The sequence below is a fragment of the Myiozetetes cayanensis genome, unplaced genomic scaffold (assembly GCF_022539395.1).
Source record: "Myiozetetes cayanensis isolate MyiCay16 unplaced genomic scaffold, myiCay2020 scf47, whole genome shotgun sequence".
In the NCBI taxonomy this organism is placed as follows: Eukaryota; Metazoa; Chordata; class Aves; order Passeriformes; family Tyrannidae; genus Myiozetetes; species Myiozetetes cayanensis.
Genome location: NW_026087709.1, coordinates 277119 through 300714, shown reverse-complemented (window position 1 = coordinate 300714; position 23596 = coordinate 277119). Strand labels below are relative to the sequence as shown.

Genomic DNA, 23596 nt, shown 5'->3' with positions numbered 1-23596 from the left:
CAAGAGCTCAGGCTCAGGAAGTGTTTAAGGCTGGGCTGGACAGAGCTCTGAGCGACCTGGTCAGGTGGAAGGTGGCCCTGCCCACGGAATGAGATGAGCTTTAAAGGTCCCTCCCAACCCAGACCATCCTGGAGTTCTGTGATTCTCAGTCCATAATGTCTGGGTGTCTCTCATAGTAAAAAAGGGCCCTGCTCACCCCCAGATGACTTACAGGTCTAGAAGCAGCTCTGGGAGGCTCAGCCCTGCCAAGTCCAGCTCAGGGAATGGGCAGAAGGTTTTAATCCCAGTTGGGATTCACTCGGTTGGTTTACACAGTTATTCCTAAATCTCCAGAAACACTGGTGACAATGGGGCAAATCCCTGAGCCAGAAACTGCTCAGCCTGAGGGGGAGCCTGATCCTTTATTCATCTGCACTGAAACTGCAAGCCTGGCTTTAATTTCAGAGATGGGGCGTACCCAGGGACAGAGGAGGGCGGAGGAACAGCCTGTTCATGCCGTAATTTGGTGGCCCAGGAGCCTTGATTTCAAACTGCTCTGTTACACAGACTGCAAATCCCATCCCCAAAAACCCCAGTGCCATCTCTGAGGAACGAGCAGTGCAGGGAGGGAGGGGAGATGTGGAGGAGAGACGACACACGCGAGCCCAGCCTTTGGCGCCGAAGGGTTCTCACCTGGAATTACAGAGATAGTTTTCAAAGCTCGGAGAACTCTGAAAGTTCTCAATGCTGAGACATTCCCAAGTTCCACAAACTCTGTGACATATCTGCAATGAGGGAGGTCACACACAAAAAACACCATGACAATACACACAACCAAAATAAAACAACAACTACGGACAAAAGCAATACGTCACTCACAGGGGCCTGCACCCGACAGCTGAACACCAACCGGGGCCTTACCTGGGATTACAGAAATAGTTTTCAAAGCTCTCAGAACCCTGAAAGTGCGCAGAGCTGAAACATTGCCTAGGTTTACAAACTCTGTTATATACCTGCAGAATTAAACCAGAGTTAATGGCACCGTTGGGGTCACCTCCCTGTGCATAAAATCGTCTGCTTGCAGGAAACAGCTTGTGATTTAAAACCCTTCAGGGCTGGCAGCGGAAAGAGAGAGAGGGGGAAGTTGTAGAGGCAAAACGTGGTTTAAGCCTCTCCCCTCTGCAACCAGCTCGCCCAGGTGCACGGGTAGGTACCTGTATCCTCACCTGGAATCATGGAATCATGGAATATCCTGGGCTGGGAAGGACCCACAAGGATCAGAATCCAGTCCTGGCCCTGCACAATCCCACCCCAACAATCCCACCCTGTCCAAATGCTCCTGGAGCTCTGGCAGCCTTGGGGCTGTGCCCACTGCCCTGGGGAGCCTGTTCAGTGCCCAAACACCCTCTGGGGGAAGAACCTTTCCCTAAAATCCAACCTGAGCCTGCCCTGGCACAGCTCCAGCCCTTCCCTGGGTCCTGTCCCTGCTCACAGAGAGCAGAGCTTGGAGCTGCCCCTCAGGAGGAGCTGCAGACCCTGAGGAGTCTCCCCTCAGTCTCCTCCAGCTGAACAACCCCAGTGCCCTCAGCTGCTCCTCCAGACCCTTCCCCATCCCTGTGTCCCTCCTTTGGACCCTCTGCAACAGCTTTACATCTTTTTTTGCGTTGTGGTGCCCCAAACTTCCTATGTGGGACTCGAAAATTCAATGCCACCTCTGCAGAAAGCAACTGTAGGAGTGTCACACGTGTGAGGAGACCTGGTGGCACCACCCTAAGCACCCTGGTCTAGTGGAAGGTGTCCCTGCCCGTGGCACGGGGTGCAACTGGATGAGCTTTAAGGTCCCTCTCAACCCCAAACCATCCCAGGATTCCGTGGTTTCATGATTCCTCAGTTCAGGGGTTTCAGGTATTTTTGCTCCACGTTTTTAATAAAACATGATCATCTTTTGCTTTGATTAGCATCCTCCACTTTCATTAGCATCCTTCATTTTAATCAGCATCCTTCATTTTAATCCTTTATGCTCCCTGTTTCTGGGCCACAGGTAGGTTTGATCATCCCCCCTTTCCCTGTTCCCTCAGACCTCGGTGACCACGGGAGCCCAACAATGTGCACCTGCAGTATCCCAAAAATAAATGCAAAGGGGGAAAATATCCCTTCCACCAGCAACTCAGGGACCACTGACACGGGCCTGGTTTCCATCAGCAGGACTGAACCTGAGCCAGGATCACCTCAGGGCAAAATAAAAAACAGGAATTAAGGAAAAAAACCAGTCCTGATGGGACTCAACATCCCCATGATCCTCAGTATCAGCCCAGGGGGAGCTGATCTGGCAGGAGAGGAAATAATGAGGAAGGAAAACCAAGTGATTTCCTTCCTTGGGAAATGGGTTAAGAACCACAGGTTATTAATGGATTATTAGTGGGTTATTAATGGGGTGATGACTGTCCAACCTCCAGCTGCAGCCCAGGAATATTTAAAACACCAGCCCAAGGAGGAAGGAGCGGTAGAGACCGGAATTTAAAGATATTTGGCTCCTGGTCCTACACTGACCAGCCCCTCTGGCACCTGAGCCATCTAAAACCTTGATTAGCACAGGCAAGTCTCAGAAAATCCTAATTTTCTGCAGCAGCAGCTCCACCAGCTCCACGTTGTCACAGTCTGGAGCTGAGATTCCACCGGGCCAAAGCCTCCTTTGGAAAAATCAGGGCAGAAATCTCCTGTTCCTTTCACAAACCCCCCCTCACCCCACAGGTCCCCACAGCTGTGGAAACACAACTCACGCCATCATGATGACACTGAAATCCAGCCAGTTCCAAGGGTCCCGCAGGAAGGTGAAGCCATCTATACAGAAACCTCTGGCAATGATTTTCACGAGTGATTCAAAGGTGTAAATCCCAGTGAAGGTGTACCTGAGGGCGGGCAGAGAGACACGGGCTGAGAAAGGGCATTTGAACCCCCCCCCAAAAAAAATGGGAATGGCAAACCCTTCCGTGCAAACAAAAGGGCTCTGAGGGATGAGGTGTCCGTGCAAACAAAGAGGGGGAGGAGCAGGGAAGGAATTCAGAGTTCTGGGAGGTTCTTACAGCACAAGACTCGGTACTTACTCCACATTCTTGGACCATTCGGGCGGGTTACTAAAAGTCATGAATACACAGTTGGTCAAAATAGTGCACATAATGATCATGCTAAATACTGTGGGGCAAAGTCAAGGAGCAAAGGGACACGTGGTGGCTCTTTACATCCCCCTCTGGTCCCCAAAAATCACGGAGTGCAGGAACACTCAACCATTTGCAGGCACAATAAGGGCCGAGATGCTTCCAGCACTCATGGGAAATAAGGCTGTTTATATATTATATACTAAATATAATATATAATATAACACACAACATATCATGTATATTATATAATTATTATATAAAATATGTAATATTTTATATATAATTTCTCTACTATATATTTACTGTTTATATAATATATATACCATTTACATACTATATATATATTTATATTCTATACATACTACTGACATACTATATATATACTATTTATATATTATATATACTATTGACATACTATATATATACTATTTATATACTATATTATACATTTCTAGTATAGAAATAGTATTTTATGTCACTGTTCAATTTATCTTCTATTTGACTTAGTAATTAAAAGTAAAGTCCCATGCCTAAATGAAAAATGTCTCCCCAAATAATTCCAGCCCGTGGGGAACACACAGACACCAGGATTTTAGCCTGGAGAAAACCCCAGGAGTCTTTCCAAAGCTTTCTGCTCCCTCTGTGTGTTTGGGATCTGGTGCTGGTGACTGATTTGAGGAGGCTGCAGCACAACTTCCCAATCAGAAGTGGATTTTAACCACTGAATTATTAGCACAGCGGTGAAATCCAGCCCGGACCCAAAGCTGCTTGACTTCCAAAATTATTTAAGGAGACTCCAACAGATCTTAGAGCAAGACCCAAGAGCCTCCAGCAGCATCTTGGGCTCAGCCTGACAATCTGCATCCCTTGGCTGCAGCCCAGCCATCCAGGGGGGAGGAGAGGCCACGAGAACTCACACAGAGCCAAAGGAAACATTCCCAAGTCCACTCTGAAAAGATGGAAAGGCTTTTTCTCCACCTGAGAAGCAGGAATGGAGGGCACAGGACCAGCCAGTGAAGGTGTTTTCTGCTTTGGATTCACTATCTAAAATAAATAAATAAACAGGGCAGAGCAGCTCGATCCATACAGACATTTTTTCCTCCTAAAACACCATCAGCTGATGCTTCCAAAGCCACTGGAGCTGCCTTTTGGAAAAGCTTTGCCATTAGGAGGATGTTCTAGGGATGCCAAAAGAGCAAGAAATCAGGCAGTGTCTAATGACAGACAAGGTGGCTCTGGCTCCTTCTCCAGATAATTATTCTATTTCATATTTAGTCTTTTTTTAAATCCATTTCAGTTCTGTTTAACCATTTCAGCAGCTGTTAAAGCTCAGCTCCTCTTCACAGGAAACACAACCTTAAATCACATCTGTTCCCAAACTCACCCACGTGTGTGGGATGGGAGAATGGACACAGGGAAAACAAAGGAGAAGTTTCCTTCACTGCATGTGGCTTAAGGACAGGAACTTTTCATACAAAAAAAGCAGGTTTTTGTGCATGTTCTGAGGCCAATCCACCTCCCCTGGGTGCAGGACTGTCAGTCACAGATGGGAATCTGAGCAAAAGACAATTTGGGAGGGAAGAGGTTTGACAGGGAAGAGATTTTCAAGGAACACACAAAGGCAAAGAGAACTCGGTAATAAAAAGGATATGAATGTATCAAAATTTTAATAGCTATTCTTCTAAACAGATTAAAAGGACTTAAAATGTACAAGGCAGGTGTGGCACTAAATCGGAAGAGTGTTTTCCCTCTGTTTAGTACTACAAAGGTCTGCAGAGAAACAAAGAGAGAGAGAGAGAGAGAGTTAATGCAGGAGAATCAAAGCAGGAATTGTACTAAAAAAAAAAAAAAAAAGGACAAATAACTTCCATAGTAAATTTGTGTTTTGTTTTTTTTTAAGAATAATCTCCTTCATGAAGCTCCCATTAGAGTGGGACACACCAGGCCATCCTGGACATCCCTACCAGCACATCCTGGATAACTCTACTCCATTTGTCCCATTTTTGTTCTCTCCAGGACGGCCCCGGCCTCGTCTCCAGCCCCCCGGGCTGGCACAGCCCCCAGTTCCTGCAGCCCAACCCAAGGGAATCCCCAGGGCTCCCTGCCAGCACCGGCTTCCCCAGGAGACTCCTCTGGGGAGATTTGTCATTTCCCTCCTCGCGAGTGAAACGACGTCTTCTGAGCTCGTTTGGCTCGATTAGACCTCTGAGCAGTAAATTCTTTGCAAAGGAAACCAAAAAAAATCAGGTTGTGGTTCGGCACGGAGTGAGAAAGCTTCGTTAGCAGAGCCACTAATGCATCCCCACCAAAAGCACTTTAAAGACAGCCCTGGACAGCTCTTCAACTGCAGCATCACGGATTAATGACCAGATCACCCTGGCACGGAACAACCTTCTAAAGGGCCCAAAGTTCTGCAAAACTGCCATTACAAAGTGCTCAGGGGACACCCAGTTCTAGGAACCAGCTCTCTTCCCTTCCCTGGCACCGCCAGCTTCCCAGGACTTGCATCCCATTCCTTTCCAAGCCTCTCTTCAAGGCTCTGGGGCAGGACACTCACCCCACTGGGATGCTCCTGGGCTCCTGCCATGCCCCTGGCACAGCGCTGAGCTCCCAGCTCTCCCACATCTTTTAAGCAGTGGAACCTCTGATGTGCCTGTGCTGAGCGTTATGTGGGTCCAGGTGAGCTGGACAAAGGCATGGGGACTCCACCACCTCCCTGGGCAGCCCCTTCCAGGGCCTGACCACCCTCTCCAGGAGGAAATCCAAGCTGTTTCATCCCACTGCCTACCAAACATGAGCTCCACATCCTGCTTGCCCTCTCAGTCCCTCACCTGGTCCGTGAGCGTACCCAAGGCAGCTCCTTGTTTTCTCTCCATGCTCTGCACAACATTTCTCCTTTTAGACCATAAAACTTGTTGAATTATTCCTGCCTGTAAAGCCCATCACCCCTGGGCCTTTCAGTGCAACCCTCACCCCGACAAAGTGCCCCAATGCCAGTCTGCTCATCGATTCCGATGGTTCCGAGATCCACCATTCCCCTGTGTATCCCATAAAATCCTGGGTAAACCTCCCATCGGTCTCATCAGTAGAAAGCAAAGCCCAAAAGCCAAGAAGTGCTTGGCAATTTAAACCCTCTCTTAGCTTCTCTTTCTGCTGCTGACATATTAAAACTCCATTTCGAAATGGCTGCGAGCTCTTAAAACGTTTGCTGGGTCCGGGCCAAGAACATCCTTAAGAGCTTTTAAGATGTGCTGAGGCAAAAGCTCAGAACTCAGAGGAAGGTGATGCCTGGAAAAAGGCACTTTGCACTCAGTTTAAGAGATGGTTGTGTTTGGTTGAACCTCCCAAAGTCTCAGTTTGCTGTTAGAGCTGAGGAAAAACCTCCGTCCACTTTAGTTTCCTTAAAGCCACGTGTTGTTAACAAATCCCTGGAAACAGGGCTCATGAAAAGAAGGAGGATCCCAGAAGACAAATTTTCTAAATTAATCTGCAAGATGGTGCCTTGTGCTGGAGAGCAGGACAGAACTGATGGAGGGATGGCAAGAAACATTCCGGCTCTGGGAAGATCTGAAACGCTTCTGCTTCCTGCAGGTTTAACGTGGAGCGGTTTTCTGTGATGGCTGAAGAGTGAGGGGGAGTGGGCAGGAGATCTCAGAAGCAAACAGCTCCAGGAACAGCCTCGGAACATATGGAACCACATTCCTGCAGCAGCGCCACGATGACGGCCTGACACTCCCAGGCTGAGCAGGAGGGAGAGCGACGACTTCCTGGTGACACCCCGAGCAAGGAGCAAGTCACTGCTGGGAAATCAATGCCCAGGGAATTTGGGCACTCTGGGGGGATGAGGAGTCACAGACAGAATTAGAGCAGCCCTGGGGAGAAGGACCTAGGGGGGCTGCGGGGGGAGAGGCTGGACATGGCCCAGCCCAGAGACCCCCCCTGTGCTGGGCTCGTCCCCAGCAGGGCAGGGGGGATCCTCCATCCTTGTGGTGCAGATTTAGGGGGTGGCAGCAGAGATTCCATCCCTTCCCTGGCCGTGCCACACCCGGCATTCCCTGAGCCCAGCTGGGACCCTCGGGGCTGGATCCACACACAGCCAGCAGCTCCATCCCCCTCTGCCTTCCCTCCCACACCAGAGAGGACTGACAGGGATCACACTTCCCTTCCTGCAATCTTCTCCTTTCCCACTTTTCCTGCTCCTTTTAAGTCAATTGGAGACAAGGAGTGGAATTAAAAAAACCTCCTGAAGCAAGACCTGGAAAGCAGAGGCTGGGGCTGCTCACGCAGGGAGCTCTCCTGGATTTTGTTGGCACGTGGGAAGGTGGAAGTTCACAGGGAAGTACCGGCTTTTTGGGGGGGTTTTAATCAAAACATTTTTGACTTTGCACAGCAAAGATCGTGGCCAATATTGCCTCAGCACTGGAAGATCTGGAAAAGGCAGAGGAGACTCTGGGAACCAGGACAAAAGGCTGAGTTTTTGAGGTGGTTCTGACTGGAGTGCAAAGCCCCAAGCGGTGCCGTGACCTGGCAGAGCCACCCCCTGTCCCTGCAGATGCTGGGCCCTCTCCTCCCTGACACTGTCCCGGGCCCACTCAGCCAAGGTGACATTCTGGACCCGAGGGCCCATTTCCAAACCGGGCATGTGACTTGGGGAAGCTGCAAGTCACTCCACTGGCACGAAACCTGGAGAGATCCTCAGGTGCTCAGCTGCCGGCAGGAGGTGACCTCGGACGTCCCACTCCGGCCTCATGGATGCTCATGGATGTGTGGACAGCCTTCCTTTTCCCACTGGGATCCACCCACCTAAGTCTCAACTCCCAGAATATTCAAGGAGCCTTATAAATGGAGGCAATTGCAGGAGCACCTTCCCCCCTGTCCTGCAGCAAGGGTGAGGTTCCTACCCAGGGCAGGTGCTTGAGGAAAACAACCCCGGCCTGGGAAAAGCCTGGACGTGGCACTCGGTGCTCTGGGCTGGGTGACAAGGCAGGGATGGGTCACAGGTCGGACTCGATGGTCCTGGAGGGCTTTTCCAACCTCAAGGATCCCCAGGATTCTGGGACTCCCATTTTGCAAAACGCAGCTCCTCGGACAAAACCACCTGGGAACAGAACCCCCCAGACCCAGGACTTGGGACTCCCTGTTCCCACGTCCCTCTGTTTCTCCTTTGCATATCAGTTAAGAGGCCAGTGGAAGTTCAGAGCTGCTCGGTTAAAATGCAGTTTCAGTTTCCTCAGGGAAACCAAGATCACCGTGTCCTCCCGCAAGGAAAAGCCAGCAGCTGATTCGTCCCCGTGCACGCTGCAGAAGCAAAGACCTGTGATGCAAAGCCTTCTGGAGAGAGGGGAGACGGGGGGGGGAGGAAAAATCTTGGAAAACTTCCCATGATTCAAGCAGATTCCTGATGATTCAGAGAAGGGCCTTTTTTTAATGGCCTTAAAGAAAAAAAAAAACCACTTGGTGGGAAGTCACTGCCTGTGGGAAGCAGCAGGAAGGGCACACCTAAGGAATGGCCACAGCGAGACAGATGGAAAGGAACAGAGCAGGAATCCAGTGTTTGTGGGAAGAGCCAGGCCCTGCTCCCAGCATGGCACACACAGGGCTGGGTGGGTTTGCCTCCCATCTCCAGAACCTTCCCTCCATCTCCACACCACGAGCAGGCTCCTCGAGGAGCCTCAGGTGCTCCTGGAGGTGGGACAGAGGCTTTCAGGGATGGGAGAGGGGCTTATTTTTTTTTCCCTAGAAATGAAAGGTTTATTAATAGCCTTGTGCTGGGAGGCAAACCTGGAGCTGGATGGAGCAGGAGGGGGTAAAGGGACTGGGAGGGTGGGATGCCCTGGCACAGGGTGCCCAGAGGAGCTGTGGCTGCCCCTGGATCCCTGGGAGTGCCCAAGGCCAGGCTGGAGCAGCCTGGGATAGTGGAAAGTGTCCCTGCCCACGGCAGGGGGTGGGACTGGATGAGCTTTAAGGTCCCTTCCAGCATGAGCTGCTCTCACCAAAAACCAGGGAACACCAGACTGGTTTAATAAAATAATGGGTTGATAAAGAAAAAAATATTCCTGAGGATAACTAGGGTGCCTTTTTCCCCCAGGAGCTCCTGGCAATGCATGTCCTGAAGCAGCACATCACCTGGGAGCCAACACACATCCCCCACTGAATTCCACAGCCCTGTGCTGAGCCAGATCCTGCTCCCAGCACCCCAACACAGCTCAGCACCACAAATGCAGGAAAGAGCAGCTGGTTACACCCAAATCCAGCTGATCCCTTGGGAATGACGCCCTGCCAGTCTCGGAGTCCCTTCCGAGCGTGGCACAAACTTCTGTCCCGACACAAACTCATCTGTCACCCAGGACAGGGATTTCACACACAGCCAACTGTCCCCAGTCACATCACAGCTCCTGCCACCCAGGGGCCAGACCTGCAGCTCCTCCCGTGACAGCTGAGCCTCAGTCAGGGATGGCACCTATCTCAGCTTGCTCCAATTAAAGTTGCATCGAGGAAAGTAATGAAAATGAACAGCCAAGAACCTCAGTTTCAGCCTTCTGAGGAAATCTGTGACCAGCAGGTCCCTCCCCTCCATCTCCAGCAGTTTCCCAACTCACTGCTCCCCTCAGGACGCTACTCCTGAATAAACCCCACAAATGCCTCCTGCCACATCCCCTTGATTGCAAATATTTTAAGAGTAAAAATTCTCAAGGTGGCAGCCAGTTAATTAGTTTCTCCCGCTCCTTTTCTGCCACGATTCTGTGTCCCACTGCTTTGCAACCACCCCTTTCAGACTGAATTCTGTGCAAGGGATGGAACACACGCTCAGACCACCACTGGTGCCCCCCAGTTCCATTCTCCTTAGGCCTAAAATTGGCACATTAGCACAACTTGATCTATTTTTACTTTCCAGACCTCGTTTTCTTAACTCCATCCTTAAAGACCGGCCTTAGGATATCAGTTAAAACCAATCACATAACATCAATTAAACATCATTAAAAAAAAAAAACCCACATAACAAACCAAACCAGCCCCATCCAAGAACTCCATTCTCGGTCTTCTGCTCCAACCATACCCAAACCTGCCACTTCCTGAGGAGGGGGGGAATGAAAAAACAAGGTGCTTTAGCGGCTCCTTTGTCGCCAGACTCACTTTCTGGGTCATGTAATAAGGGTCAAAGTCCTCCAGCGGCACAGCGACCAGCCCTTTCGGGATGTCCCCGTAGATGAAAGGCAAATTCTTCCCCGCCTCGAGGTCACTGTTTGGTTTGGGTTTGCTGTCCTCGTCGTCATCGCGGTGGCTGCTGTCCTGCTTGGAGCGCTGCTTCTTCTTCAGCTCGGCGATGTGTTTCTCGATGTTGGCCAGGGACTCCGGAGTGAAGGGCTTGAAACTCTCGGGGCCTGGTGGTGCGAGCAGCCGCGCTGCCATCTTTTCATCCTGCAGCAGCTTCTTTAGCGATGTTGCACCCCGGGCAGGTCAGCTCTGGAGAGGTGGAAAGAAGGGATGTCAGAACGGGCACGGATGGACGGACAGACAGACAGACAGCAGGGCAGAGCCACGGGGAGTGCGGCCTTCAAACCCCCTCGGGATCAGAGACACGCTGAGGGACCCACAGGGATCGTCCAGTCCAACTCCCGGCCCTGCACAGGACATCCCAAAAATCCCTGAGAGTCCTGCTCAGGACACCCCAACAATCCCGCCCTGTCCCCCAGTCCTGCACAGGACCCTTCCCAGCAGTCCCACCCTGTCCCTGAGAGCACCATCCAAATGTTCCTGGTTCTATGACAGGAACGAGGCAGCCAAGCTGCTGTTTCAGTCCCCAAACAAGCTCCACCAAGGCTGGACACAGCTGAACCTGCCCATTCCCACCCACCTCACCTATGACAGGAGAAGCACCACACAGACCCGGCTCTCCCACGGGTGACCAACCCAATTTTGGGTCCTCCTGACCACAAACTGTTCTACAAAAACCATTCTGAAAAGCGACTCCGTCACCAACCCCGCTGTTTTCCCGCAGAAATGGTTCCACCGCTCACTGCTCTCAGGCAAACGGATTATCAGGCAAAATTCCCAGCCAGCTGGGGTTGGACAAGGTCTAACCTGGGCTGGGCACCAGCACATTCCTCGCTCTGCTAACGGGGTGTTCAGCAAAGCTCTCCCCGGTACCCACAGGAGGAACTCGGTGCCAACGGGAGAGGAGTGCACTGAGCATTCCCAAAAAATCCTCCCTGGCATGGGCTGCCCAGGGAAGCTGGGGCTGCCCCATCCCTGGGAGTGTCCAAGGCCAGGTTGGAGCAGCCTGGGCCAGTGGAAGGTGTCCCTGCCCGTGGCAGGGGGTGGAATTTACGGTCTTTAAGGTCCCTCCTGACCGAAACCATTCCATGAGGACTCTCTCAATTATCAGGGCAACGATTCATATCGGGCCACAGGAATGAAACAATTTTAAAATACCTTGATCAAGCACAAGAGTCATTTCTGAAAGTTAAATTTCTCCGACATGTGGCTTAGACACTGGGTCTTCTTTGCATCAGATGCAACACAGAGGGAGATAAAAGGGAGGGGAAGGGGTGCAGAGCAGGGGTGAGGACGAGCTCGCAGAGCTTCCACCCTGCCAGGGTTTGCCCCACCCCTGCAGGAGCCCCTCGTGCTCCTCCACCCACTCTCCCCAAAAAGCAGAGCCGTGAGGAAGTTGGTTCCTCGGAATGCAGCCGCCCACAGACCCTCTGCAGCTCCGCTCCTCGTGCCAAGCTCTCGCTCCAGAACCAGCAGCAGGAATATCCTGCATTTCCGAGCCGCTGGTCCCTCGGCAGGCAGGCTGTTCTCGCTCCGGGAGGAGGCCAAGGGAGGAGAGGGATGACAGAAAGCCTGCACTGATGCAACAGCACTGCAGTGCTGCAGGCTGGAAGAGAACCCAGCCCCGCCACGGCGCTCGGGGAGGGACCCAGACACCAGACCCGACAGGAGAGGCAGGAGAGCCACGAGGACACAAAAGCTACGTGGGATGAGGTCCCTCAAAAAGAGGGGAAAAAAATCGCCGGTAAGGTCAGAGCTTTTAAGGCAACACAAGCACAGCACCCAGGCAGATATCAGAGAGCTGGGATCTCTGGAAGGATGACTTTCAAATCCCTTGCAAAGCACGGCCGTGGGGCTGAACGGTTAAAATGCAGCTGTTTCAGCACCAGGTCGGGCACCTGCCCAGCCCCTGGCTCTGAGGGTTGGGCTGAACTCACACGGGAGGAGCTCAGGGAAGCTCAGAGCCCCCACCAGAAAGGACAGCCCCACTCCCTGGAGGGCAGGGGGCTCCAGGAATAACCCCAGGGACAAAGAACCGAGCCCTTGCTAAGAGCACCTGGGGGTGCCAGCCTTTCCCACAGCATCTCCAGGAGCCAGAACATCCAAAGCATCCTGCTGAGGGATCTCGGGGTATTCCCTGCAACTGCTCCACTCCAGCTCTGCCAGGGCTCTGATCCACACACCAATCCAAAGCTGCCCCTCACCTGTGGGCATTAAATGCTGTTCCCAGCTCAGGTTTTATCTGGAGATCTGAAAAACCTGACGGATGGATCCCCCTCCTTATGTAATCCCACAGCGTGGCCAGGCTGGGATTCTCTTCCCACAAACCTGGCCAGGTATTCCTAAAGTAATAACAGTAAAGACTCAAAGAAAGATGGTAAAAGGGGAGAGAAAAAGCAGAATCTTGGTCACATTATCTCTGAGAAATCACCCAGTGGCCTGCTGATATTAAGGAAAATTAATTTATTCTATTCTTGCAGCATTTGCATGCATTTAATTACCAAATTTCCCACATACTGTGAAACTATAGAGCAGCATTGGGGATGTGGTCTAATTGAATGGCACAGATAAATATGTAAGGCCTGAATTTAGAAACCAAAGTAGCTCAGGGACACAGCAGAAAAAAAAAAAAAGGGGGAAAAAAAAAAATGAAGGCACGAAGGAATTTGTGCACAATTACACAACCCACAACTGGAGGCACCGACTCAACTTTCCATTAAAAGGCAAAGCACAAAACCCAAACCAACCAACCAGCCCCCAACTCTGGCTCCCAGCTGCACGTGGCAGCAGCCTCCCTGTGTTCTGGCACTTTGGAATCACTTACAGGGCTGCCACTTGCTTAATATCAACACACAACACCGACCTGAGGGTTTCACTGCCTGGGAAGTTCTTGCCTGTCCTGGCTTTGTTTGTTTGGCCAATAAATAATCCCCCACTAAGGGGATGGGCAGAATTCACTGCGTGGCTCATCCCCATCAATGAAGTCGCCTCCCTGGCACACGTGGCCTGAGCTGCTCCTCCTGGCAAAGCCTCTGGAGGCCAAAAAAACCCCAAACCTTGTCCCTGTTATTTTCCAAGCAGGAATGGTCCTGCTGGGACAGCAGGAATCAGTGGGGATAAATGCCAGGGTTCCTTTCGGCCCTTTGGGGGTTCTTCAACCTCCAGCAAGAGGAACGTTCCCAAAACTGCGGCACAGCCTCGGCCTCTCCAGGTGAGGGCAGGAGGAGAGGGGGTGGGTTGTGGATCCATGGATAATGCATTGGGAATGACACCCAGTGCTGCTGGGGGGGGCCCAGGGGTTTATCCTGGGCCCTTGGAGTTGGGTGCACACAAGTCCCCAGGCCCAGACTGTGTATTTACACCCACATTTTCCAAACCTCAGCGACTTCCCACCAGAAACCACTGCACGGAGGGGCCCAGTTGCTGAGACTTAATTATTTTTTCTAAATGTTCCCAGCAGTCCATTTACTGGTACATTATGAAATATTCCAATAAATTATTCAGGCTGATTGTCAAAATAAATTAAAAAAAAAAAAAACCACTTTTGAGGCAATTTCCTTGCTTTAACACATTTCTTCCTTTATTAGTTATCAAGACTCAGCCATTCACAGGGTGACTTGGAGTAAGAGAGAGACCTTCTATGTGAATTTTTATATAACCCACACGGGCACACGTGGCTCTGATCCCAACATGAGGGGCAGGGCAGGAAGGAAAACACAGTGGAGATGAACATCCCCCTGAAATTCTGCTGCAGGAGAGCCTAAAAACCTTCAAGCCAACCCAAAATATCCCTGCATGGGAACATCCATGGCTGGAAGTGGCTGATCCCCATCTGCAGAGACTCCTGTGCCCAGACCAGGCCAATTTTATCAATGAAAAGGTTCAGTGATGCAACAGGCTGTGGAGAAGGAGGGAGCTCTCATGGCATATTTGTTGCTGGATAGTGGAAGGAGGAGGAAATACCTCAAAGCCCATCTTGTTCCACCCCCCTCCATGGGCAGGGACAACTTCCCCCAGCCCAGGATGCCTCAAGTCCTGTCCAACCTGGCCTTGAAAACTTGAGCACACAGAAAACACACTAATATTTAATGAGGCTTTCATAAAAACTTGAGAAATGAAAGACCTCAGACTGCTGGGCCCTCAATCCACCCCAGAACTAAAACCAGTCAAGCCCAGTTTGCCCATTAATCCCCAGCTCCCTGTGCTGCTGTCACCCACTCGTGGTTACCACCACCAACCTCACAGGGAACTTGGAGATTCACAGACTAAACAACCCCAACTGCTCCAGCTTCCCCCTTTTAAAGCCCAAGTTCTGATCAAAGAACTGATTAAAGCAGCTCCTGTGTAAGAGTTCAGCCACTAACCCAGGTTTCATTCAGCCCCACCCGTGACCCATAAAACAGGGAATGGTCATTTCACACCAGCACTTTGGGGGAATGAATTTCCTCTGGTGCAGCACTCGGATGGTTCGAGTACAAACCAGGCAAACATGAAAGGGGGGAGGACAAATAACCCTCTTCTAAGTGCTCTGCTCTCACACCACGTGCTGGAACACAACCCAGCCTTCCCCATGGAGAGAGGGTGTCCTGTCCCTTCCTTATCACCCCTGCAAATCTCAGCTGGGCACACAAACAGCTCCTTGCCCTGACGTCAGTTTTCCTGGTTGTCTTGACATCACCACCCTGCAGCTGATCTCGACAGCCAAGGAAAAGTTCACCTCCCACTGGAATCACCGCTGGAACGGCCAAGTTTCTCGTTCAACCTCACGTTTCCAGAGCGCTTTTCCACCTGGGTGCCACAGATCTCACACTGAGGGAGCTGGGGGGGCTCAGCCCGGAGAAAAGGAGGCTCAGGGGGACCTTCTCACTCTCTCCAGCTCCCTGCTCCCTCCTCCAGCAAGGAAGGGTTTATTTCTGGAACTTTGAAGCCACCCCCTGGACAGTTCACTGGGTGTTGTAACGTTTATTCAGCAACAAAAAACCACTCCTCCCCAAATCAGCTCTCAGCAGATTTCCCTCTGAACTGCTCACACCTTCCTGCTGGGGCAGGAGCACTATGAGAAACGTGGAATGGCACTTTCAGGGGTCAGGTACCAAAATGTTTACCTTTTGAAACGTTTCTGTTCAGAAAGAGGCAATGGCACAGCTTTGCTACAGCCCAGGCCCTGCTGGCTGCCCCTTCTCCTTAAAATATCCTGTCTGCTGGAATGCTCCCCCAGGCAGGAATAACAGCTACAGGACAAGGCCGAGGGGAGCGAAGGTGGAAGTTCCTCTAACTTTGGAAGAGCATTTAAAGACAGAATCCCAGGATCACTGAGGATGGAAAAGCCCTCCAAGACCATCGAGTCCAGCCTGTGCCCAATCCCCACCTCGTCCCCCATCCCAGAGCACTGAGTGTCACCTCCAGGGGTGGGGACTCCACCACCTCCCTGGGCAGCCCCTTCCAGTGCCTGATCACCCTTTCCATGAGGAAATTCCTCCTGGAAAGAAGACAGTTCTGCCTAAGCCAGAAGAGCACGTGAAGCGTTAAAAGCCAGCCTGGAACCCGAGCTCACACCAGGGAGGGTTTGTAGCACACTCCTGCAGCAGGCAGCCACTTCTTCCCTGCTGGTGTTCCCCTGCACACAGGTGGGATAACAGGGACACAGTCTGAGAGTTCAGCTATTCCTGAACCCCACCAGATTCCAGTGGCCAGCGATGACCACCTGCCCAGCCCGTGGCCACCAACGCCAGCCTTCCCACGCGCTTCCCATGTGGTTCCCCAAACGATTCCTGCCCCGTGCTCGCTCCCAACTCCCTCGTTCTCTGTTTCACTGCCTCTCCCTCCCCCAGCCCACTGCTCTTTATCAACAATAAATTATTGATCCCGGTGTATTTGCCCCTGTCAGTGGAGTCGCAGCCGCTTCGGGGGAAGGCGATCGATGGGGAATGGGAACCAAATCAGGGCAGGAGCCCAAGGGACCCACACGGAGCCTCACGGACCCCACGGCCTCAGGGCCCCCAGGCTTTGCAAACCAGCACCTCTCAGCCCAGGTGGAAACCCGGCTCAGTTTTAGTGAAAACCACGCTGAGGCAGAGCCAGCACCGAGCGCAGACACAGCAGCAAACGGGGGGAGGCGACGCCGTGATTTGGGTTTCGAAGCTGCTTCGTTTCCACTTTGTTCCTGCTTTATTGAACAGGGGGAAGGCCCGGCCCTGCTCCATTTCCTGAGGCACACGAGCGCTCGCCCTCCTGCCCGTCAGAAACCTCCTTCCCCCCAGCATCCACGGGATCACGCTTGTTCCCCTGAGCACTCCAGGATCTATACCACCATCCACATCCAAGCCACATGTACCAGCTTATATAACTGGTTAAATTGCCTGTGATGGGCCCAGGTCCTTCCCCTCCGGGGTGAACGACGCTGTGGAAGCGCCAAAATGCGTAAAAATGATCCAGTGGCCCTTCAGTCAAGCTGTTAATTTTACACAAAAACCCACCGAGGTGAAGAACAGGGACTTTGTAGACACGCAGAGGATGGAAAACTCGAGCAGCTGAGCTCCGGGAGGCCTTAGGATGGACCCGTCCGGAAAGCATCCGGACAGAGCGCGGCCGGGGGCTCGTTACTGCGAAAGGCACCGGCTCCCCTCGCCGGGGATAACCAGAGATGCCCAACAGCTTCACCAACTTTACATAACAGCACCTGCCCCCCAGGAACGGCGACATCGGGGGGGGCGGCGATGGCCCCAGGGGACGCTGATGGGTCCCGGCTGCAGGCGGGGAGCGGCCCCGGGAGGAACCGGGAAGGGCTGGGAGAGCGCCGGGAGGAGCCAGGAAAAGCCGGGAAGGGCCAGGAGGAGCTGTCCGTTTCAGCACCGGCCCCGCCGGAGCCGCGCAAGGTCCCCTGGTCCCTCCCAGCCCTCGCCTCAGCCCTTCCGTCCCGCCTGGGCCCCGCCGGAGGACCCGGCCCCCAGCGCTTCCATCACCCGCACAGGGAAACAGGACCATTCCCGGGCCGCATCCCTCCAGGGCTGCCAGGGAAAACCACCACTGCCACGCTTTCCCCCCGTTTTCACCCCCAGAGACAGCGGCAGGACGAGACGGGGACCCCCCGCCCGCCCGCCCGGTGTGAACCGAGGGCGTCCCGGTCACGGCTCCCGGTGCGGCTGGAATTGCTGCAGTGTTCCCGGGAAGGCTGGACGCGGATACACCGGAGCACAACCACAACCGGCGCCCCAAAACCCGCCCCACCCGCGCGGACCCTCCCGGGGGGGGCTCCCGCAGACCCCCGGGGTGGGGGGCGCACACACAGGGATGAGCCTCCCACGCCTGGGATCACCCTCCAAAAATTGAGCGCAGGGCCCGAGGGGCGGAATGCAGCTGCTGGCCCTCGCACACACTCCCCTTGCCGGAGTTTCCGACTTCACCCCGGCTCATCCGCAGCCGCTGCCGTGGAGCATCTCCCGGCGTCCCCACCCCCACATCAGCTGGGCATCGTTTGCACCAGAACGCAGGGGGAGGGGAAGGGGAGGAAGACACCCAGATTTTTTAACAGAAAAAAAAAAGAAACCAACAAAAAAAACCTGTGAAGGTGCAATTCCTTCCCGGCAGGAAAGGAAAAAAAAAAAATAATATAAACCAAACCTGCTCTAGCCAACATCCTCTCCCCACCACCACCAAAATCTGTGCGGTGGAAGGAAGGAGGGAGGGAGGAGGGAAGAGCACAACCACGATGCTGACCCAACATCTGGGTCAGCTGGAACATCACGGCCGCCCTGAGCATCGCCCCCCACCCCAAAAAAACCTTGTCCTCCAAGTTTTCCCCCCATGCCCGGGCAGCGGGAGATGGGGGTGGTGGGAGCGGGAGGCGGTGGGGGGACCGAGCAGCGCTGCAGTGAGGGCCGGGGGGAAGGGGCAGCGGCGAGAACTCGGGCTCTCCCACCCCACCATGCAGACAAAGAGCACGGCCCCCAATTTGGGGACCAGGGAGGAGGGTGCCCGGGCAGCGGGGTGGAGGGGGGATGCAGGGATGGGTGGAGGGAGGGATGCGGAGAGCGACAGAGGGATGGGTGGAGGGGGCCCAAACGGGGCTGCAGGCCGAGGGTGGGTGCAGGGGCTCCTGCCCCCTCCCAGCCCCAGCCCCCCGGCCGGGGGACGCTCACCCCGGGCCTGGCACCGTCTCGCCCCTCCGCGGGGCCGGGGCCCTCGGGCTGCAGCGGACGGACCTTCCCCGGCCCGGGCAGGGGCTGCCGGAGCCCCCCGGCCCGGGCAGGGGCTGCCGGAGCCCCCCGGCCCCGGCTGGGGCTCCGGGCGGGCAGAGAACCGGCTCCCCCCGACCCTCTCCCCGGGCGCGGGGTGACCGAGTATCCCCCGAGGGGGCGGGTGTGGAGGGGGGAAAAGCCCCAGGACGGGACTCCCCCCCGTCCCCGCGGCGGGTTTGGGGCTGGGGGCTCCCCGAGCTCCCCCCCGCAACCCGCCCCCGGTGCCCGGCCGGGTGTCCCCGGCGCCGCCCGGGCCGCGCTCTGCGGCAGAGCCCCCGGGGGAGGCGGCGATCCGAACGGGACGGTAAGCGCGGGGAGCCGCGGGTGGGGCCCGCGGGGGTCCCGGGGGCTGCGACTCACCGTGTCGGGCGGGCTCAGCGCGGCCCCGGCGCGGCGGGTCCGGACTGCGGCGCGGGGGGAGCTGCGGGAGGGACTGCGGGTGTCGCCATCTTGGTGCGCTCCCGGCGCTCCCCCGCCCGGCCCGGCCCCCCGCGCCGCGCGGCTCCTGCCCGCCCCGCGCGCGCCGCCAGGGGCGCTGCGGAGCCACCGGCAACGCGGGGGCGGGGGGGGAAACCCCGACCCGGGGCGGGCACCGGGAACGGAACGGCGGAACCGGGGCCTGCAGCAGCAGCAGCATCTTCAGCAGCATCTTCATCATCAGCATCTTCAGCAGCAGCATCAGTGGGCCTGGTCCTTCAGCAGCATCTTCATCACCTTCGTCTTCATTGGCATCATCACTGGGCCTGGTCCTTCAGCAGCTTCTTCATCATCAGCATCAATGGGCCTGGTCCTTCAGCAGCACCTTCATCATCTTCATCATCTTCATCAGCACCGGCACCAGGCCTGGTCCTTCAGCAGCATCAGCATCTTCATCATTGGCATCAATGGGCCTGGTCCTTCAGCAGCACCTTCATCATCTTCATCATCTTCATCTTCACTGGCACCAGGCCTGGTCCTTCAGCAGCATCAGCATCTTCATCATCTTCGTCTTCATCAGCATCATCACTGGGCCTGGTCCCTCATCAGTGTCTTCATCATCAGCATCAATGGGCCTGGGCCTTCATCAGCATCTTCAGCGTCTTCATCTTCATCAGCATCAACACTGGGCCTGGTCCCTCATCAGCATCTTCAGCATCTTCATCTTCATTGGCACTGTCACTGGGCCTGGTCCTTCCATCAGCATCACCATCATCATCACCTTCATCACCATCATAATCAATAGGCCTGGTCCTTCATCAGCAGCGTCATCATCATCTTCAGCAGCAGCAGCAGCATTGTCACAGGGCCTGGTCTTCTATCAGCAGCACCATCTTCATCATCAGCATCACTGGGCCTGGGCTGTCCATCATCATCATCTTCATCAGCATCATCACCGGGCCTGGTCCTCCAACCTCACTCACTCCTGTTAAACACAGGAGTTTCATTAGGAATAATTTCCAGGGAAACTCCCTCAGGACACCAAGAGCAGGTGCTGCTTCCTTGGCCACTTCAACCTTTTTCCATGATTCCCTGCAGCACAGCAGCAAGGAATTACAACCTGATATAAACCCAGATTATAATAAAATAATCCATTACTGCCTCTATTTTGTGCTTCACATGCACAACCCAGAGTAATTAACTCGATGACCCTGGAGGTCTTTTCCCACCTAAATGATTCTGTGATTCCCGTTGTTCAATCCGTTTGTAGTTGCCACGAGGTGGAGGCATGAAGACACAACAGAGCTCGTTAATGAAGCACCTAATTACTCCTGGGTTTAATTTGCTTCACTGCCACCAGAGGGAGGAGGGGACGCACCGGAGGCACTCCCAGGAAAACAGAACTCCAACGCAATTCCCAGCAGAACTGCCCCAAGGTTCTTAGGGAGTGCTCATGCCGAGGGTTTTAGGGGTCTTGAGTCCTCCTGTCACCTGGAGAAAGAGCAGTCCCCTGTTAATGGCTCATCCACACTGCCACAAATCCTTTGAAAAGCTCTGGCAACCCCAAAATTGATCAAGTTTTCTGGAGTGGCCGGTGTCGACCCGACTTTAAGTCAATAAACCCCAAACTCCACATGCTGCACAAAGCAACCACTGAATTAGTACACTGTGTTATCTCTGCCTACCACTCCCATCGAAGGTTTGAGATCACCCACAGCAGCAGCTCCCGGAGCCAGCTCCAACATACCAGAGGATTTAAGGTGTCCTCGAACTGAAAACTCTTTTCAGCAGAGATTCAGTTCAGTTCAGAGAGAGGATGGAGCTGCTGAGCTCACCCAGCTGCTCACATCGGGCGGAAAATCAACTCCCAGACAAGTGTGCTTGAACTGAGACTTTAACCAAACCCTAATGAGACTCCTAGAGAGCTCCAGAGCCGGGCTGAGCTCCCTTCAGCTCCCCCAGGGCAGCACAGGCGGCTTTAAGAGATGTGACCGTGCTGGAACTGCCGAGCGCCAAGAGAGGGCACTCGGAGACGCTTGGCCAGGGGTTACACGCACAGTTGTGCTGCCCAGTTCGCCCCGGTTTGGGAACAAACTGGCAGCTCCTCCCCTGCCAGTTGGGACACTGTGGTCACCGCTCGGCCGCTGCTCCGTCCTCGCCTGTGACCAGACTTGGAAATCAGCTGGAGAAAAGAGTCCAGCAGGACCGTGCGAGGAGCTGAACGCGCTTGGAGAGCATAGGAGTGCCCAAAGGCAGCTCTGCCTGAGCTCCCAGGGCTCTACCACACAGGAGGAGTTGTTCTGCCCCGTGCAGATCCTCTGCCCACGCTGGGGATGGCAGAGGCCGGTGCCAGCGTCCTCCTCCTCCGCACCTGCCTGGCGCTGCTCGCCTTCCCCGTCTACCTGCTGTCCTTCCTGGGCCTGTGGGAGCCCTTCTGCAGGAAGGTGTTTTTCCCTTTCATCTTGGAAAAGATCAGCACCATTCACGACAAGAAATCAAAGAAGCACAAGCTGGAGCTGTTCCGTAACCTCGCCGACTTCCGGAGCCCCTCGGGGGAGCTGAGGCTGCTGGAGATCGGCACCGGCGCCGGCGGCAACTTCCAGTTCTACCCACCGGGCTGCAAAGTCACCTGCACCGACATCAACCCCAACTTCCAGGAGAGCCTCACCAAGAACATGAAGAAGAACCAGCACCTCCACTACGAGCGGTTCCTGGTGGCCGCAGGAGAAGACCTGCACCAGGTGCCCAGCGGCTCCGTGGACGTCGTGGTCTGCACCCTGGTGCTGTGCTCGGTCCAGAGCGTGAGCAGCACCCTGAGGGAAGTGCTGCGGGTGCTCCGGCCGGTGAGTACCTGCACTGAGCCTCTCAGTACCTTTATCATCTGCTCCAGAGGCACCTTGCCAGGAGGAAAGGGGGCAAAAAGTATAAAAAATTGGTTTTGAGCTTGAAAACCAGACCCGGGTTGGTTCCTGCAACCATTCTGCACATGGGACTGGTCAGACTGGTTTAGTCTTAGAAGTAAAATCCTAAAAGCAACACTGCTAACTAAAATGACTTCGCAGTCCATCTTTAAAGCAGAATGTGGTGCTGTCCCTTCCCACTCACCTGACTTTCCCTGGGTGGGAAGTTCTGATCGAGGCTGAAAGTCTGGACTTCAAATGAACTGCTTCGGCCTCTCTGAAGTGGGGCTGCTTCACCTGTATGACCAGGCCAGTCTAATTAACCACCTTCTCCCCTGGAGATGCTAATGGGCTGCAGACTAAACCCACCCTCACAGGGAGGAATTTCTTCCCAATATCCCATCTAAAAATCTGTTCTTTGTCAGTTTGAAAGACAACCCTGTGGGTTGTCAAAAACCGATGGGTTAGAGCAGCATTTACACATTTCTCTTGGTTTCCTTTGGAAGAAAAGTCATGTTAGCAACTAACTGAAACAAAGCCGTTAACAAGCTATTGCTGGAATAAAAGAGGGATCAAATAAGTCAATTCTTTGTGCTTTTTGAATCTCTGCACATTTCCTCCTTTTAATAATTCCAAGTGATACAGGGAGGAGAAGAGGGAAATGGAAAAGGGAAAAGGGAAGGGACAGGACAGTGGGAGCTGCTTAGCATGACCCCCACACTCACTGTAAGAGACTCTGTGTTCCCAGGGAGGAGCTTTCTATTTCTTGGAGCACGTGGCCGCCGAGCATTCCAGCTGGAAGTATTTTTGGCAGCAGGTCTGCTTCCCGACTTGGAAACTCGTCTTTGCTGGATGCTGCCTCACGAGAGAGCTCTGGAAGAATCTGGAAGAGGCCAAGTTCTCGGAGCTGAAGGTACAACACATAAGTCTTGCGCTGCCCTGGACGCCCATCCAGCCGCACATCGTGGGGTACGGGGTGAAGTAACCCCTGTCCTGCCCGGCTGCTCCCTGTCCCCCCGAAATTCCTCGTCGTGACCAGCACACCCAGCACGGCACAGGCTCCTCAGCACGTCCCCGTCTCGGTGACACAGTGAAGGACTTAAATCAGGAACTGAATTAAGCGTGAAGTGAGAAGAGAGGGTCTGTTTTCTGAACGTCTCTGAATCACAGAACTGGTCAGGTTGAAAAGCCCCTTTGGATCAGAGTCCAACAGTTAACCCAGCACCAGCACCGTGGTCACCACTAACCTGTGCCCCCAAGTGCCACACGTTTTTTGAACGTTTCCAGGGATGGTGGCTCCACCACTGCCCTGGGCAGCCTGTTCCAGTGCCTGACAGCCTTTTCCATGGAGAAATATTTCCTAATCTCTAATCAAACCTCCCCTGGTGGAACTTGAGGCCGTTTCCCTCTGAAGCCCTGGCACTGCTGACCCTGCCACGGAAGATCCCAGGAGAACCAGCCCAGCAGACAGGAAAATAAACGTATTAATGGAAGGCAACTGCTGTCCGTGCCTGGTTAACTGTGGGGTGGGATTCCTTCGGGTGTTCCCCACCTGGGATGTGGCCGGGGCTCCATCGGACCCCACTGTCCCCCTCCTCACAGCTGTTTCTGTTCCTCCCGATGGAACCCC

The 23596-nt window shown here is 54.0% G+C and overlaps 2 protein-coding genes across 3 annotated transcripts in view; one reads left to right on the top strand and one right to left on the bottom strand.

Moving 5' to 3' along the window:
* SCN8A (sodium voltage-gated channel alpha subunit 8) overlaps positions 1–19136 on the bottom strand; it is a 46661-nt gene extending 27525 nt beyond the window's left edge. The window contains exons 1-6 of one of the 2 annotated variants that reach the window (XM_050331031.1): positions 19010–19136; positions 10272–10601; positions 4790–4907; positions 3084–3174; positions 2760–2888; positions 901–992 (exon numbers count right to left, since the gene is read on the bottom strand). In XM_050331031.1, the coding sequence (XP_050186988.1) occupies positions 901–992; positions 2760–2888; positions 3084–3174; positions 4790–4907; positions 10272–10547 (706 nt within the window). In that variant the 5' untranslated portion in view covers positions 10548–10601; positions 19010–19136. Of the gene's footprint in view, positions 1–672; positions 765–900; positions 993–2759; positions 2889–3083; positions 3175–4789; positions 4908–10271; positions 10602–19009 lie in introns of both variants that reach the window. The other variant, XM_050331032.1, reaches the window with a different exon arrangement.
* Positions 19137–21096: 1960 nt separating this feature from the next.
* On the top strand, positions 21097–23464 carry TMT1A (thiol methyltransferase 1A). The gene is made up of 2 exons (XM_050331043.1): positions 21097–21909; positions 22715–23464. Exons 1-2 carry the CDS (start codon positions 21400–21402, stop codon positions 22949–22951), a joined length of 747 nt encoding a protein of 248 aa, XP_050187000.1. The 5' UTR covers positions 21097–21399; the 3' UTR covers positions 22952–23464.
* The last annotated feature ends 132 nt before the right edge of the window (positions 23465–23596 follow it).

Coding starts and splice junctions, on each gene's coding strand:
- TMT1A (XM_050331043.1), top strand. CDS start 21,400: ATGGCAGAGGCCGGTGCCAGCGTCCTCCTCCTCCGCACCTGCCTGGCG. Junction 21,910..22,714: donor TGCTGCGGGTGCTCCGGCCG/GTGAGTACCTGC, acceptor CTGTGTTCCCAG/GGAGGAGCTTTCTATTTCTT.